The 13,831-nt window shown below is 36.2% G+C and overlaps 1 protein-coding gene across 5 annotated transcripts in view; it reads left to right on the forward strand.

Annotated features, from left to right (window-relative positions):
* The window catches only part of ORC5 (origin recognition complex subunit 5), a 121,227-nt gene that overhangs the window by 54,004 nt on the left and 53,392 nt on the right, over positions 1–13,831 (forward strand). For 4 of the 5 annotated variants that reach the window (XM_084649628.1, XM_084649629.1, XM_084649630.1 and 1 more), the window contains one exon: positions 499–609. In XM_084649628.1, the coding sequence (XP_084505754.1) occupies positions 499–609 (111 nt within the window). Of the gene's footprint in view, positions 1–498; positions 610–9,797; positions 9,912–13,831 lie in introns of all 5 variants that reach the window. The other variant, XR_014714288.1, reaches the window with a different exon arrangement.

Below are 13,831 nucleotides of genomic sequence, written 5' to 3' on the forward strand. Positions count from 1 at the left end.
GCTCTTTATGACTGACAGGAAACTGAAGACCTGTGAGAAAAGAGAATTTTTTCCCTTTTGCAACATTAGCTACAACTAGGGACTGTAGAACATTCACATGAAGGATCCTAGCACACTAACACCAATAAATAATAAAATTAAGCTGTTTACAACTTGAGAATGCCGTGAAATGTAGTCTGCCAACTTCTGTCCTTAGGACTAAATAATAATTCTTTTTTTACCTTTAACACTATATATATTTGACAAAATTGTTTTATGTCCTAAATGTGTTCTTAATTATGCATAAAGCATTTTGGACACCTGCCAGGTTAAATGGGTCTCTGTGTAAATTCAGAGCTGTGTATCTATTGAATGTTTTTTCCATACAGTGGCTGTGGGCCTTTGAGAAGGGATACTGTAAATAAATTGCCACCTAAAGACTAATAGGTATAATAAATAAGATCCCGTGGTGCTGTGCTCCAGAAAAATCCATTTAATTGAATGCCTTCTCTCTTACAGACCAGTAATCACCTCCTTGGGCCAAAGCCATTCCCCCTGGACAGATTGTTAGCAATATTATACAGTATTGTGGACAACAAAGTTGCTCCAACTGCAAATATATTTTCCCAGGTGAGTACAGATTTACTTGGGTTTTTTGTTGTATTTTTAAATTGCCTGGAACTTCTGAAAAGATTTACTGTGTTCTCTCAAAAGTAATCATAAGCTTGGGATGTTTTGACTTTGCAGTATAGTTAATCCCCTGGTAAAAAGTGCTTTCTGTCATCTAATGAGAAATGAACTGTAAGTCAGCAGTTTAAACCTAAGATTCTGGATAATTTTTTTTCTTCATCAATTATGAATTAAAAAATCCATCTCTATAAAGCTCTGAAACATTTTAATTGCTAATTTCCTGGATTCTGGAATGTGATCTGCACTGGTGGGTCTCTGTGCCAGCACGGACTTAGTTGAAGTCAATTAGATTACTTGCATGCTTAAAGTTAAATATGTATGTAAGTGTTTGGAGGATCATGACAGCCAGAAGAAAAAAAGTCCCATTCAATTACATCATGTAATGGCAGACAACTAAAAAGTGACAAGTTTTTAAAGTGCTTATATACAATGCTAGAAGTCTAAATAATAAGATGGGCGAACTAGAGTGCCTCATATTAAATGACGATATTGATATAATAGACATCACAGAAACTTGGTGAAATGAGGATAATCAATGGGACACGGTAATACCAGGATACAAAATATATCAGAAGAACAGAACAGGTCATGATGGTGGGGGAGTGGCACTATATGTGAAAGAAAGCGTAGACTCAAATGAACTAAAAATCTTAAATGAACCAAAACTGTACCATAGATGGTCTATGGATAGTAATTCCATGCTTGAATAATAAGAATATAGCAGTAGAGATATATTCCAGACCACCTGACTAGGATAGTGATAGTGACTGTAAAATACTCAGGGAGATGAGAGGCTATTAAAATAAAAAACTCAATAATAATGGGGGATTTCAACTATCCTCATATTGACTGGGTACATATCACCTCAGGAAGGGATACAGAGATAGTTTCTTGACACCTTAAATGACTGCTTCTTGGAGCAGCTAGTCTGAGAACCAACAGGAGGGGGAGGCAATTCTTGATTTAGTGCTAAGTGGAGCACAGGATCAGGTTCAAGCAGTGAATATAGCTGGACCGCTTGGTAATAGTGACCATACTATAATTAAATTTAACATCACTGTGTCAAGGAAAACATCTCAGCAGCCCAACACTGTAGCATTTAACTTCTGAAAGAGGAACTACACAAAAATGAGAAGGTTAGTTAAACAGAAATTAAGATACAGCACCAAAAGTAAAATCCCTGCAAGCTGCATAGAAACTTTTTTTTAAAGACACCATAATAAGAGTCTCAACTTAAATGAATACCCCAAATTAAAAAACATAAGAGAACCAAAAAAGAGCCACTGTGGCTAAACAACAAAATAAAAGAAGCAGTGAGGCAAAAAAGTATCCTTTTAAAAAGCGGAAGTTAAATCCTGATAAAGAAAATAGAAAGGAGCATAAACTCTGGCAAATCAAGTGTAAAAATATAATTAGGAAGGCCAAAAAAGAATTTGAACAACAGCTAGCCATAAACTCAAAAAGTAATAGCAAAAAATGTTTTAAGTACATCAGAAGCAGGAAACCTGCTAAACAACTAGTGGGGCCACTGGACGATTGAGATGCTAAAGGAGCTCTCAAGGACAATAAGGCCATTGTGGAGAAACTAAATGAATTCTTTACATCGGTCTTCACTGTTTAGGATGTGAGGGAGATTCCCAAACCTGAGCTATTCCTTTTAGGTGACAAATCTGAGGAACTTTCCCAGCTTGAGGTGTCACTAGAGGAGGTTTTGGAACAAATTGATAAACAGTAATAAGTCACCAGGACCAGATGGTATTCACCCAAGAGTTCTGAAGGAACTCAAATGTGAAATTGCAGGACTACTAACTGTCATCTGTAACCTATCGTTTAAATCAGCTTTTGTACCAAATGACTGGAGGATAGCAAATGTGAAGCCAATTTTTAAAAAGGGCTCCAGAGGTGACCCTGGCAATTGCAGGCCGTTAATCCTGACTTCAGTACCGGGCAAACTATAGTTAAGAACAAAACTGTCAGACACATAGATGAACATAATTTGTTGGGGAATAGTCAACATGGTTTTTGTACAGGGAAATCATGCCTCTGAGAGGGTCAACAAGCATGTGGACAAGGGGATCCAGTGGATATATTGTATTTAGATTTTCAGAAAGCATTTGACATGGTCCCTCACCAAAGGCCCTTAAGCAAAGTAAGCAGTCATGGGATAAGAGGCAAGGTTCTCTCATGGACTGCTAACTGGTTAAAAGATAGGAAACAAAGAGAAGGAATAAATGGTCAGTTTTCAGAATGGAGAGAGGTAAATAGTGGTGTCCTCTAGGGGTCTGTACTGGGCCCAGTTCTATTCAACATATTAATACATGATCTGGAAAAAGGGGGTAAACAGTGAGGTGGCAAAATTTGAAGATGATATAAAACTACTCAAGATAGTTAAGTCCCAAGCAGACTGCAAAGACATACAAAAGGATCTCTCAGAACTGGGTGCCTGGGCAACAAAATGGCAGATGAAATTCACTGTTGATAAATGTATAGTAATTCACATTGGAAAACATAATCCCAACTATACATATAAAATGATGAGGTTTAAATTAGCGTTTTCCACTCAAACAGATCTTGGAGTCATTGTGGATAGTTCTCTGAAAATATCCGCTCAAGGTACAGCGGCAGTCGAAAAAGCTAACACAATCTTGGGAATCATTAAGAAAGGGATAAATAATAACATAGAAAATATCATATTTCCTCTATATAAATCCATGGTATGCCTACATCTTGAATACTGTGTGCAGATGTGGTTGCCCCATCTCAAAGAAGATATATTGGAATTGGGAAAGGTTCAGAAAAGGGCAACAAAATGATTAGGGGTATGGAACAGCTTAATAAGACTAGGAGTACTTGTGGCACCTTAGAGACTAACCAATTTATTAGAGCATAAGCTTTCGTGAGCTACAGCTCACTTCCTCAGATGCATTAATAAGACTGGGACTTTTCAGCTTGGAAAAGAGACTACTAAGGGGGGATATGATACAGGTCTATAAAACCATGACCGGTGTTTAGAAAGTAAATAAGGTTGGTTATTCCTTCTCATAACACAAGAACTACGAGTCACCAAATTAAATTAATAGGCAGCAGGTTTCAAACAAACAAAAGGAAGTATTTTTTCACACAACGCACAGTCAACCTGTGGAACTCCTTACCAGAGAATGTTGTGAAGGCCAAGACTATAACAGGGTTCAAAAAAGAACTAGATAAATTTATGGAGGTTAGGTCCATTAATGGCTGTTAGCCAGGATGGGCAGGGATGGTGTCACTCGCCTCTGTTTGGGAATGGACGACAGGGGATGGATCACTTGATGATTTCCTGTTCTGTTCATTCCCTCTGGGCATTGGCCACTGTCGGAAGACAAAAAGAAAAGGAGGACTTGTGGCACCTTAGAGACTAACCAATTTATTAGAGCATAAGCTTTCGTGAGCTACAGCTCAGTTCCTCAGATGCATATCGTGGAAACTGCAGCAGGCTTTATATATACACAGAGAATATGAAACAATACCTATTCCCACCCCACTGTCCTGCTGGTAATAGCTTATCTAAAGTGATTTCCAGCACAAATCCAGGTTTTCTCACCCTCCACCCCCCCACACAAATTCACTCTCCTGGGTGGAGGGTGAGAAAACCTGGATTTGTGCTGGAAATCACTTTAGATAAGCTATTACCAGCAGGACAGTGGGGTGGGAATAGGTATTGTTTCATATTCTCTGTGTATATATAAAGCCTGCTGCAGTTTCCACGATATGCATCTGAGGAAGTGAGCTGTAGCTCACGAAAGCTTATGCTCTAATAAATTGGTTAGTCTCTAAGGTGCCACAAGTCCTCCTTTTTCTTTTTGCGAATACAGACTAACACGGCTGCTACTCTGAAACCTGTCGGAAGACAGGATACTGAGCTAGATGGACCTTTGGTCTGACCCAGTATTGCTGTTCTTATGTTCTTAAATTAAGGCATCCTTTACTGTATTACAGCAATCGGGTAATGGTCAACAAAAGGTACGGGGAAAGGTTATGGGTTCCAGCAGTGAAAGATCACACAAGGTGTTTGTTGTTATATGCACATCTTTGTATCTTGGCTCCTTTTCAGTGGAACCTTATTGATTATCTTTATCGAATATTGTCTTCAAGTACCTGTTTTTAACTATCCTGTACACAATCCTAAATACTTAATGAAATAATATTTCAGTAGATGGCAGCATAATTATAGTATATGGTGTACAGAAAGAAACCTACAGTTTTCATTAGCAGTTTGGATTTATCAGGCAGCAATAGCTGCTCCATTGTTAACGTTGAAGCTAGCTTCATATTATAAACCTTATTCTCAACACTCTCACCTTCACCTTTGAGGATCACTATAAATCTCTATTACTTTCCTGCTTTCCTCTTTTGTTCCTCTTAAGTTGCCTCTTATCATTTGCTTTCAAAAACTGGTTTTCCTTGTGCTTTTTCTGTTTGAGCCAGAGCTGCATCTTCGAGGGAATAAGTTCTAATATGCTTAATTATAGTTAGATTTTTACATCCTTCTAACCCCCGCCCGCCAAAAACAAAACAAAAACACAAAAAACCACCACCAACAAACCTCAGTGTTAGGTATTGAACACTTAAGATATCCTTGCTGTCATATAACCCTTCTTCAATTTTAGACATACAATTTGTACATAGCATATTTCCCTCCCTAGCTCTCTGTGGTATGTTACAGGATAAATATTTTAAAAACAAACACATCATGCTAATTTAAAATGTACACTAGATGGCATTGTTGTCAAGTTTATATCTTTAATAGTTAAAGTTTTCCTCTTAAATATATGTAGATTAAACTTTAAAAACTGCAAAAATAACAAGGTTGTAATAAACATCCAACAACCAAGAGAAAGCTAAGGGTTGTCAATCAACTTTGAGCTTGAATTTTATGGATTTTCGCTGATTGTGATAACATCTTTTATTACATTAGATTTTCAATTAAATACTTTTTTTCTTCAAGTTTCTAACTGGAATAATATCAAATACATTTTAACAGAATATAATTTAAGTTTTAAAACCAGAATTTAAAATAGGTTGAACAAGTTTTTATTGTTTTTAAGCATTTATGAGACTATTTTGATATTTCACTCATCACATTGTAAGCCATTTCTCATTAAAGGTTTTGTTCACATTAAAATAAAGCCTTGAGAATTGTATAATTCTTACAAAATCTGATTATTTTGCTAGTCTGTATATATAAAACTTTGTGGAATCTACAAATAAGAAGCTATATGAAAATTAGTACTGTACACTGTTTAAAAATGTTTTTCAAAGTAATAGTTGGCTCTTAGTTTGTTCAACAGTATTTTATTTTATCTACTTTGTGATCCACAGAGGAAAAGCTCTATTTTAGAGCCACTTGTTACATTTAAGTACAGTCTCACAATGAATTTTCAAAAACATGAGCCCATCTCACCTCTAAAGTTTATTAACTTTCAGCAGAAAATGTTAATCACTTGTAAAGGCTGCTTAAAATCTAGAATATGTCATTGACAATGTCTTGATTCTCATTTCTGTGCCAAATTTCTATCCATGCAGAAATTCTGCTCATTAACTTTTCAAAATAAGTCTTTCCATCAATAAATAATGAATAGACGTACAGATTTTTAATTTTCTGTTAATGCTAAGATTTATTAAATCTAATTTTGTTTTTTACAATATAGACTTTCAAGGTGTAATTTGAAGATTCATCTGGGTTTTGCCTTTTATTGTTAGTCATAGCCCTTAATAAATGGGCCTTCCTTTAACTTTTTATGTGAGTAAATGTGTTCTTTTTTGTATGAGACTGAACTTTCTGGTTGATGAGATGTATGAGACCAAATTTTTCCTGGTGTAACTCCACTAGAATCAGCAAAGTTACACTGGGAATGAATTTGGACCATTTATTTTCTTTTCATTTCCTCTCTTGTTAGCACAGACTTTCAGCAAATCAAACTTCTCTCAAAAGAAATTTGTCTTAATTACCACTTTAAACGTTGAAACTCATTTTGGCCTTAGTACTGTGTTTTTAAATACAGTTTCACACATTTGCAGAGAATATCTAATGTATTTGAGGGAAACTTAAGAGATTCCCCCCACCCCATTTCTATTATTACTGTGTGTGTTTGCCTGTGAAGGCGTTCTGTTCACTAGGATGGTTTTGAATTATCTTTTTCTTCAGAAATGTTTATTTTTTTTCAACTGGATTGTTCTAATTGGCCTGAGATAAGACATTACTGGAAATGGTAAGATTAATATATTTAGTATAGTTTTAAAATGTTTCCAGTAGGTTGCTTTTGTGTGATTGAAGTCATTTTTTGACAAGGCATCAATATTTCTTGAACTTAAGAGGAAAAAAGGGCAGATAGGAAGCAGGCTCCTAAACCTCTGAAGTTCTAGAATGAGGAAACATACTATTTTAGAGGTTATTCTTTAGACACACTTTTGTCTAATCATTTAATAAGCTGAAGATTTTATATTTGCCTTTCATAATCCCTTAATACAACTTTCTATACCTGGGTGAACATACATAAATACAGTTGATCCTATTGGGTTAGGCATTTGCCAAATCAACTTTGAGAACAAATGTTATTAATGAAAAATGGGAATAAATCCTACAATTACATAAGGCCCTAAAAACAGTGGAGCCACCATGATTTGCTGGTGCAGATTGAATAAAGGCCGTAGAGGATTCCATCTTCTACACACCACTGAGCCCTGCTTTATAGCACATCTGTGACAGCCCTATGGGACAACTGGGGTGTAATCAGTGTCTATACCTGGATCCAAGTGTATATGTGGATCCGCTAGCTAAAACCTCAGTGTAGGGCAGGTACTATTACTACAGTTTGGTTGTTGGAGAAGCTACCTAGTTGCTTTATGCGCATTGGGAGGAAGATTCTGTGAGTCCTTTTAATTTTGCCTTTGCATGAGGGATGAGAATTTGGCTTTAGTTGTGCAGCATTAAGAAAGAAAACTATTGAAGATTATTGTATTTTTCTTGTTCCCTGTTTAAAGCCTAATAGGTATTAATAAAAACCATACTTGTGACTATATGTATGATTTCTCTGTGTTCTCTCTCACTATACAAAAATAAAACAAATTTAAATACTCTCATCCAGGCTTTATCTCCTGGGTTGACTACTATAGTCCCGACCACCCATATCTTGGACTGCTACTGTACACACATACACTCATACACCCTTAGGTCCATTCAAAATTTAAGTTCTAAAAGATGGCAAATGATGCTAACCTCCATCTCTTGTTAGTTCTCTTCTCCTGCTAGTTCATAGGTGGTTTCTTCTGTGCCACCTTTTATATATGGAACACCTTCCCTGAACTAATCTGTTAAACCACCACACTGTAGTCCTCCACATCCCTCCTTAAGACTTGCTTCTACCATGATCACTAAAATAAACTGTGACCCAGAATTGGCTAGGCCAGCAGGTATTACTATTATTTTAAAAACATATTTTTGTTCTTTTACTAAATGAAAACTTCCTGCAAATTCTGCATGTAGCCCATTTACACAGTCCTATCACTCTTGGCATTTTTCTAATCTTATTCTCCCCTCCTCTCCCTTCTGATTGTTTGTTGGACCCACTTAGTGTGTCATGCCTTAATTTAGGCCCTGATTCTACAAGTACTTATGCACACATTTAACTTAAGTATATCAATAAACCCATTAAAGTCACTGTCGGATTTGTGCTGGAAATGGCCCAACTTGATGATCACTTTAGATAAGCTATTACCAGCAGGACAGTGGGGTGGGAGGAGGTATTGTTTCATGGTCTCTGTGTGTATATAATGTCTTCTGCAGTTTCCACGGTATGCATCCGATGAAGTGAGCTGTAGCTCACGAAAGCTCATGCTCAAATAAATTAGTTAGTCTCTAAGGTGCCACAAGTACTCCGTTTCTTTTTGCGAAGACAGACTAACACGGCTGTTACTCTGAAACCTGTCCTAAGACTAAAGGCTTTGGTGTGAGGGTTGTCTTTTACTGTGTGTATGTTATGGCAATCAGCAAAATAGGGTATACCATGCTAAAAGAGCACAATTGGGTCTGAGAGCTCTACCTTGTATAAATAATAATTGTAACAAATATTAGTTAGAATAAAGAAACGTGTAGAAATGGAGAGGTGTATACGCTTCTATGCACAATAATTAAGTGTGTTTATAGTTGAAAAATGATTGGAATAGAATTGGGTTTTATTTGTATTTTCACTTTATACTATCACATAGTATTATAGTAGAACAAACTATGCTGGGTAATTTGAAAGGAGTTTGATGTTTATTTGGATCAAAAAATGAGGATGTCTACTGTCCCCCCGCTTGGGTTAAATTCAAAATAGGAATTATATGTATTTCTGAGTAGAGTAGTATAAGAGAACTGGAGCTCTGCAAAAGCCCTGTATCCTCCCGCCATTTCCAGATGTTTTCTGTTTTTGTTTCTGTTGTCAATCATTTCATAAGTCGTGAGCATGCAATATAAAAAGTTTTGTGGTTCATTTGTTCCATGTTTCTGGTGTGTTTACCACCAGCAAAAGCAACTGAATTTATACAGGTCTGCCACGGGTATTACTCATAAAATGAGTGTAAACTGTAACATATACATGGCACTGTCTGGGATTCAAGTGTAGAGGAGGAACTTTCTAATATGGCAAAGCAATAGATGTAATTCCAAATGAAACTGACACTGGAGTTTGAGCCTTTTAACTTTGAAAAAGGATATATTTCATATTTACAGTTATCCGTCTTAAAGACTGTTACGCTAAATACTAATTTAACGTGACGCCATCAAAAAAAAAAGCATATTTAATGTGCTTTCAGCAAGATGGAGCCAAAGGGACATTGCTTAAAAGTCAAACTGTCCCCTACAGAAGCATCAGAAATTTATTTGGTTTTCTCCATTGTCTCAAGTGGATTAGATTTGGGAATAACTCATTTTTATATATTATTTACATAACACTGTAGGTTTATGTGGCAATTTACAGAGTTTACTAAAAGACTCATTCCCTGACCCCAGCAGCTTAAAAGGGTAATTTAAATAAATCTTGTTTATTCTCTGAGGAATATCTGATGGTTTTTGTTTATATTTTATCCCTCTTTTTTTCTTGATGACAAAGTGTGGCACCTGCTATACAGATTGAAGGAACCATGCTTGTTGCCCGTTCCGCTGTTGAATAGGTCAGCTGGAGTGCTCTTTTTACCATGGCATATCCTCCCCCAGGAGACCAAAGGTAGCAACACTATGTAGTGCTTAGTCTCACTGGTGTAGTAAATTAGATTTCCAAATCTCTTCCTACGCCTGATTTTGGTGTGTTTATTGTTACGCTACTAGGCCAGTCATACAATACGATCTTAAAGGGACACAGTCAGCTTTTAAAAATCATGTTTCTAACAGCTCAGATTATTGCTTTTGTAAATAAAAAAAACAAATTTCCTTTTTTCTTTTAGTTTTTCTCTTATTCAGTTGACAGCACTTAGTGTACAGTCAGCTTCAATCTTTTCTGTTTGATCAGTTGCACTTCCTTCCTCCATGTTCTAGCATGATGGCGTCACTTTCATGCACTGATCTGGGGATTGCTCCTATGTATGTTTTACTCCAGGCCCTCTTTGAGAGTAACAGGAGCAAGAAAAGAGCAGTTGAAAATGAAAAGGGAGCATGCAGTCATTCTCACAGACGGGGAGTATTTGGCCAAAGCATACATGGTGGCTTTTCTCCAAAGGGTCTTTCCAGAAAACAGAAACAAGTTAATTTTTTGAAAACTGGTTTAAAAGCAAAAATCAAGATATATCTTTCTGTTTCTAGACAGTCCCCATTGGTTTCTGGGTTTTTAAAATTTAGTTTAAAAAGACAGTGCCAACTTGATTTTTTTAAATATGTTCCTTTTTTTTCTTTTTACTGGCTTGGAAGTGCTCTCCTCCATGAGGGACCAGTAAGATCTTGCTCATCCCCCTCCCTCTCACAGTGTAAGGTAGAGCCAGTGCTAATACTTCACCAGAGATTACTGAAATATTTATTGTAAACTTGGGAAATGTGTTGGACTATGGGGGTGAAATGCATTTTTATCCTGCTGCATCTTGGTCTCAACTGACTTGTGTGTTCATAACCTGGAGATGATTCTGGTTTTCAATAGAGATTACTTCGTATAGAAATGACGTTTTTGTTTTCTTGCTGAATGTCAGAAATAGTTTGTGAGATCATAGAAATTTAAAACCTACCCCAGAAAGAATTATGTAGATCATGCTTCCAAATGTGGACATTATATAACAATATCACTAACTTTTTTCCAGTCAGGAAATATTTTACTGCAGTTGCCCTCAAAATTATACACTATTTCTAATTGGCGTTTGTGTCTGAGGGACTTGACCCGTGGGAATTTTTTTCCCCCCAATATATAGAAAAGTGTTAATTCAACACTGGGGATGAAATATTAAGCTTTCAAAAGTGAGGTGATTGTAAAAGTTAAGGATGCGCTTCCTCAGTTTTAATTCATCACAATTTATTTTGCCTTGAGGGTTTCCACCATGCTATAGCTTCTGGGATACAGATAAATAAGTGATCTTTCAATTCCCAGCCCTAGATTTAAATACAAAGATGACACTCACGCTGAGCATGGTCAGATCATAGGTCCTCCAAGTAAAAGCTGAACTGTGCTAAAACAGAATTTATATCTGTGTGCAGTATTTAGGGTTAATGTATTTAAACAAAAATATATTTGTCTCGGACGCAGCAAGAAGAAAGACAAAATACCAGGAATGTGGCAGAGTCTGCTAGGGTGGGTGGGGAAGGGCGGTGGATTTAGCCGTGTCATGCTAATGGGCTCTCTTACACAATCAGAGAATCTATGTCCTTTGTACATCACTCAGAGTCCCTGGCTATGACTGCAGCCTGATGGTTGAGAACAAGCTGCATGGTTGCTCCGTGCTCATCAGAGTTGAGTTATTAAGAGGACATTCCTTTTACTGTTGTGTATACAAGAAACAATACCCCATTAAAAATGTTTATCTGTACTATTGCACTTGGTCACCACTATATACATTCCTTGTACACGTGTATGCACATGTGTCCATGTTTGTGCCGTATTTGTCTAAAGATCAAGACAATCACTAATAAATGTAAGGGCTTTTAGGAAATAAGGAAGAAGGGAAGGCAGTAAATCAACTGTCTCCTCTTCCCTGCTTCTTATTTTCCTCATTTCTTATGACTTTTCTTGATTATTAGACAAATCTGGCAGAAATGTGTAAGCAAAAATGGGAACTGTGTATGGAACACAGCAGGGTATCATGGGTTAGCACTTCAACAGAGTATGGCAGTTCGAGAGCCTGCTGTTAAACTAAAGAAAATGAGCAGGCAGTACTTCTCTTTAACCAAATAACTGACTAGACAACTTCAAGCCTCAGCATGGCTGTGAATAAAATAAAACCTGGACTCAGATCTCAATCAAAATAATGTTTTGTAATTAAAGCTATGGAGAAGCAGCTACTAATAAGCTCTGTAGCATTAATAGGTTTTTTAAAAAAGTTTTTCTTTGGGGAAAAATTGGTCTGAGCCATATTTTGTTGAATGGTCTAAACTAGATTTTAAAGTATTGTGATTAATTTTAGATATATAATTTGTGCTGTCGGTTTCCTGAAATATAAGTGTGTTGTCTTACTCAGAAGCTAAATGAAAAAGAAAAATTCCTTTCTAATTCAGAGCAGTAAATTTCTGTACCCCTGGTTTGGTTAGTAGGTAGAAAATTGCCAGGGATCTCCAAACATTCCTGGAACAAAGATGCTGTATGACTCTCCAGGTAGTTGCAAACCTTAATATCTTGCTGCTTTTTATTATTTTGTTGCTTGTGATTATATGCTGAAGGAGTCTTCAGTAGCCGTTCTTATATGCTGCTTATGATATAACTTGTTAACTGGAAAGCTGAATTCATTCAAACTTTACATTATACTAAGTCTTGTATGTGACTTTGCAAAAGTGAGATGATAAACACCTGTATTATCACATGTTAAACACTGATGATACTGTGTACTATACAGTGCACTTTAAATGAAGGCAATCCCTATACCAAGGAGCCTCCAGTGACAAGAGTCCAATTGTACAGTTTCACTTTTCTAAACATTCAATGGTTTAGAAAAAGGATGTGATCTGTTTTTTTCATCCCTCTCCTAAAGATTATATTAATTTACAATAATTTCAAACAGATTTTCAGAAGAAAATCTTATGATATAATGGAAGGAAGGAGGCTAGGGGGCAGAACTTTAACACTGGTACAATCTATACGGAAGCACAGAAAATTAATCCGTTTCAATGGTAAACATTCTGTCAAGATTATTAATCCTAAAAGTTGACCTACCTTGAAAGTCTTCCCTTGTTTAGTTTTAGTTTCTTGGCTCCAGTTATTTTTTAAACAAATTTTGCATAGGCACAACATAAATAAGCCAATATATGAACATTACGACAGGGGATTGGGGTTTTTTTTGTACCAGTTTTTGTGAGGGGCGCACAGTATATTGGATTTTTAATTAAGTATTATGGTATAGTAGTGCCAGAATATGGTATATGATTGATCTTTTCAAAGGTAACATCAGTCAGGTTAAAAATAAAGAGCTTTCAAAGCAAATGAATGTTTAGGCTAGCAATCTTGACAATAGCGCGTAACTGCTTCAGTGCAATATGTTCATTATATACATTCATAAATAGAGCACATATATTGTGGCCCTCTGAGTAGAACACTAAATACTCTTTCATACTGTGGTATCACCTGAGACTGCATCAGGTGTAGCGTGGAGGAGGTTTCATATACTGATTAACTACTGATTACTTTTTTTTATTTTCTCCTTGTGTTACTTATACATTTTTAAAACGTTTGCAACATTAAGACTATCAATGAAAAAAATAGTTATTTCAAAGTTAAAATAAAGTTTTCAATATTCTGTTCAATATACAATACACAGTATCTAAAAGTGGTCAATAAAAAAAGTGTTTAAAAAACAACCCCCCTCCATTTGGAAATTAGTTTATTTTTCTTAATGGAAGACGCATCATTTATTAGTCCGGGAACAAGTTCACACTGTTTTTACATCAAGCAGTTCCAGCTGAAGCTTGTTAGTGATTGCCTTCCAGATTTAAAAAAAAAAAAAAAATCCACACTGTAGTACA

This window comes from Lepidochelys olivacea, assembly GCF_965140295.1.
Source record: "Lepidochelys olivacea isolate rLepOli2 genome assembly, chromosome: 1".
NCBI lineage: Eukaryota > Metazoa > Chordata > Testudines > Cheloniidae > Lepidochelys > Lepidochelys olivacea.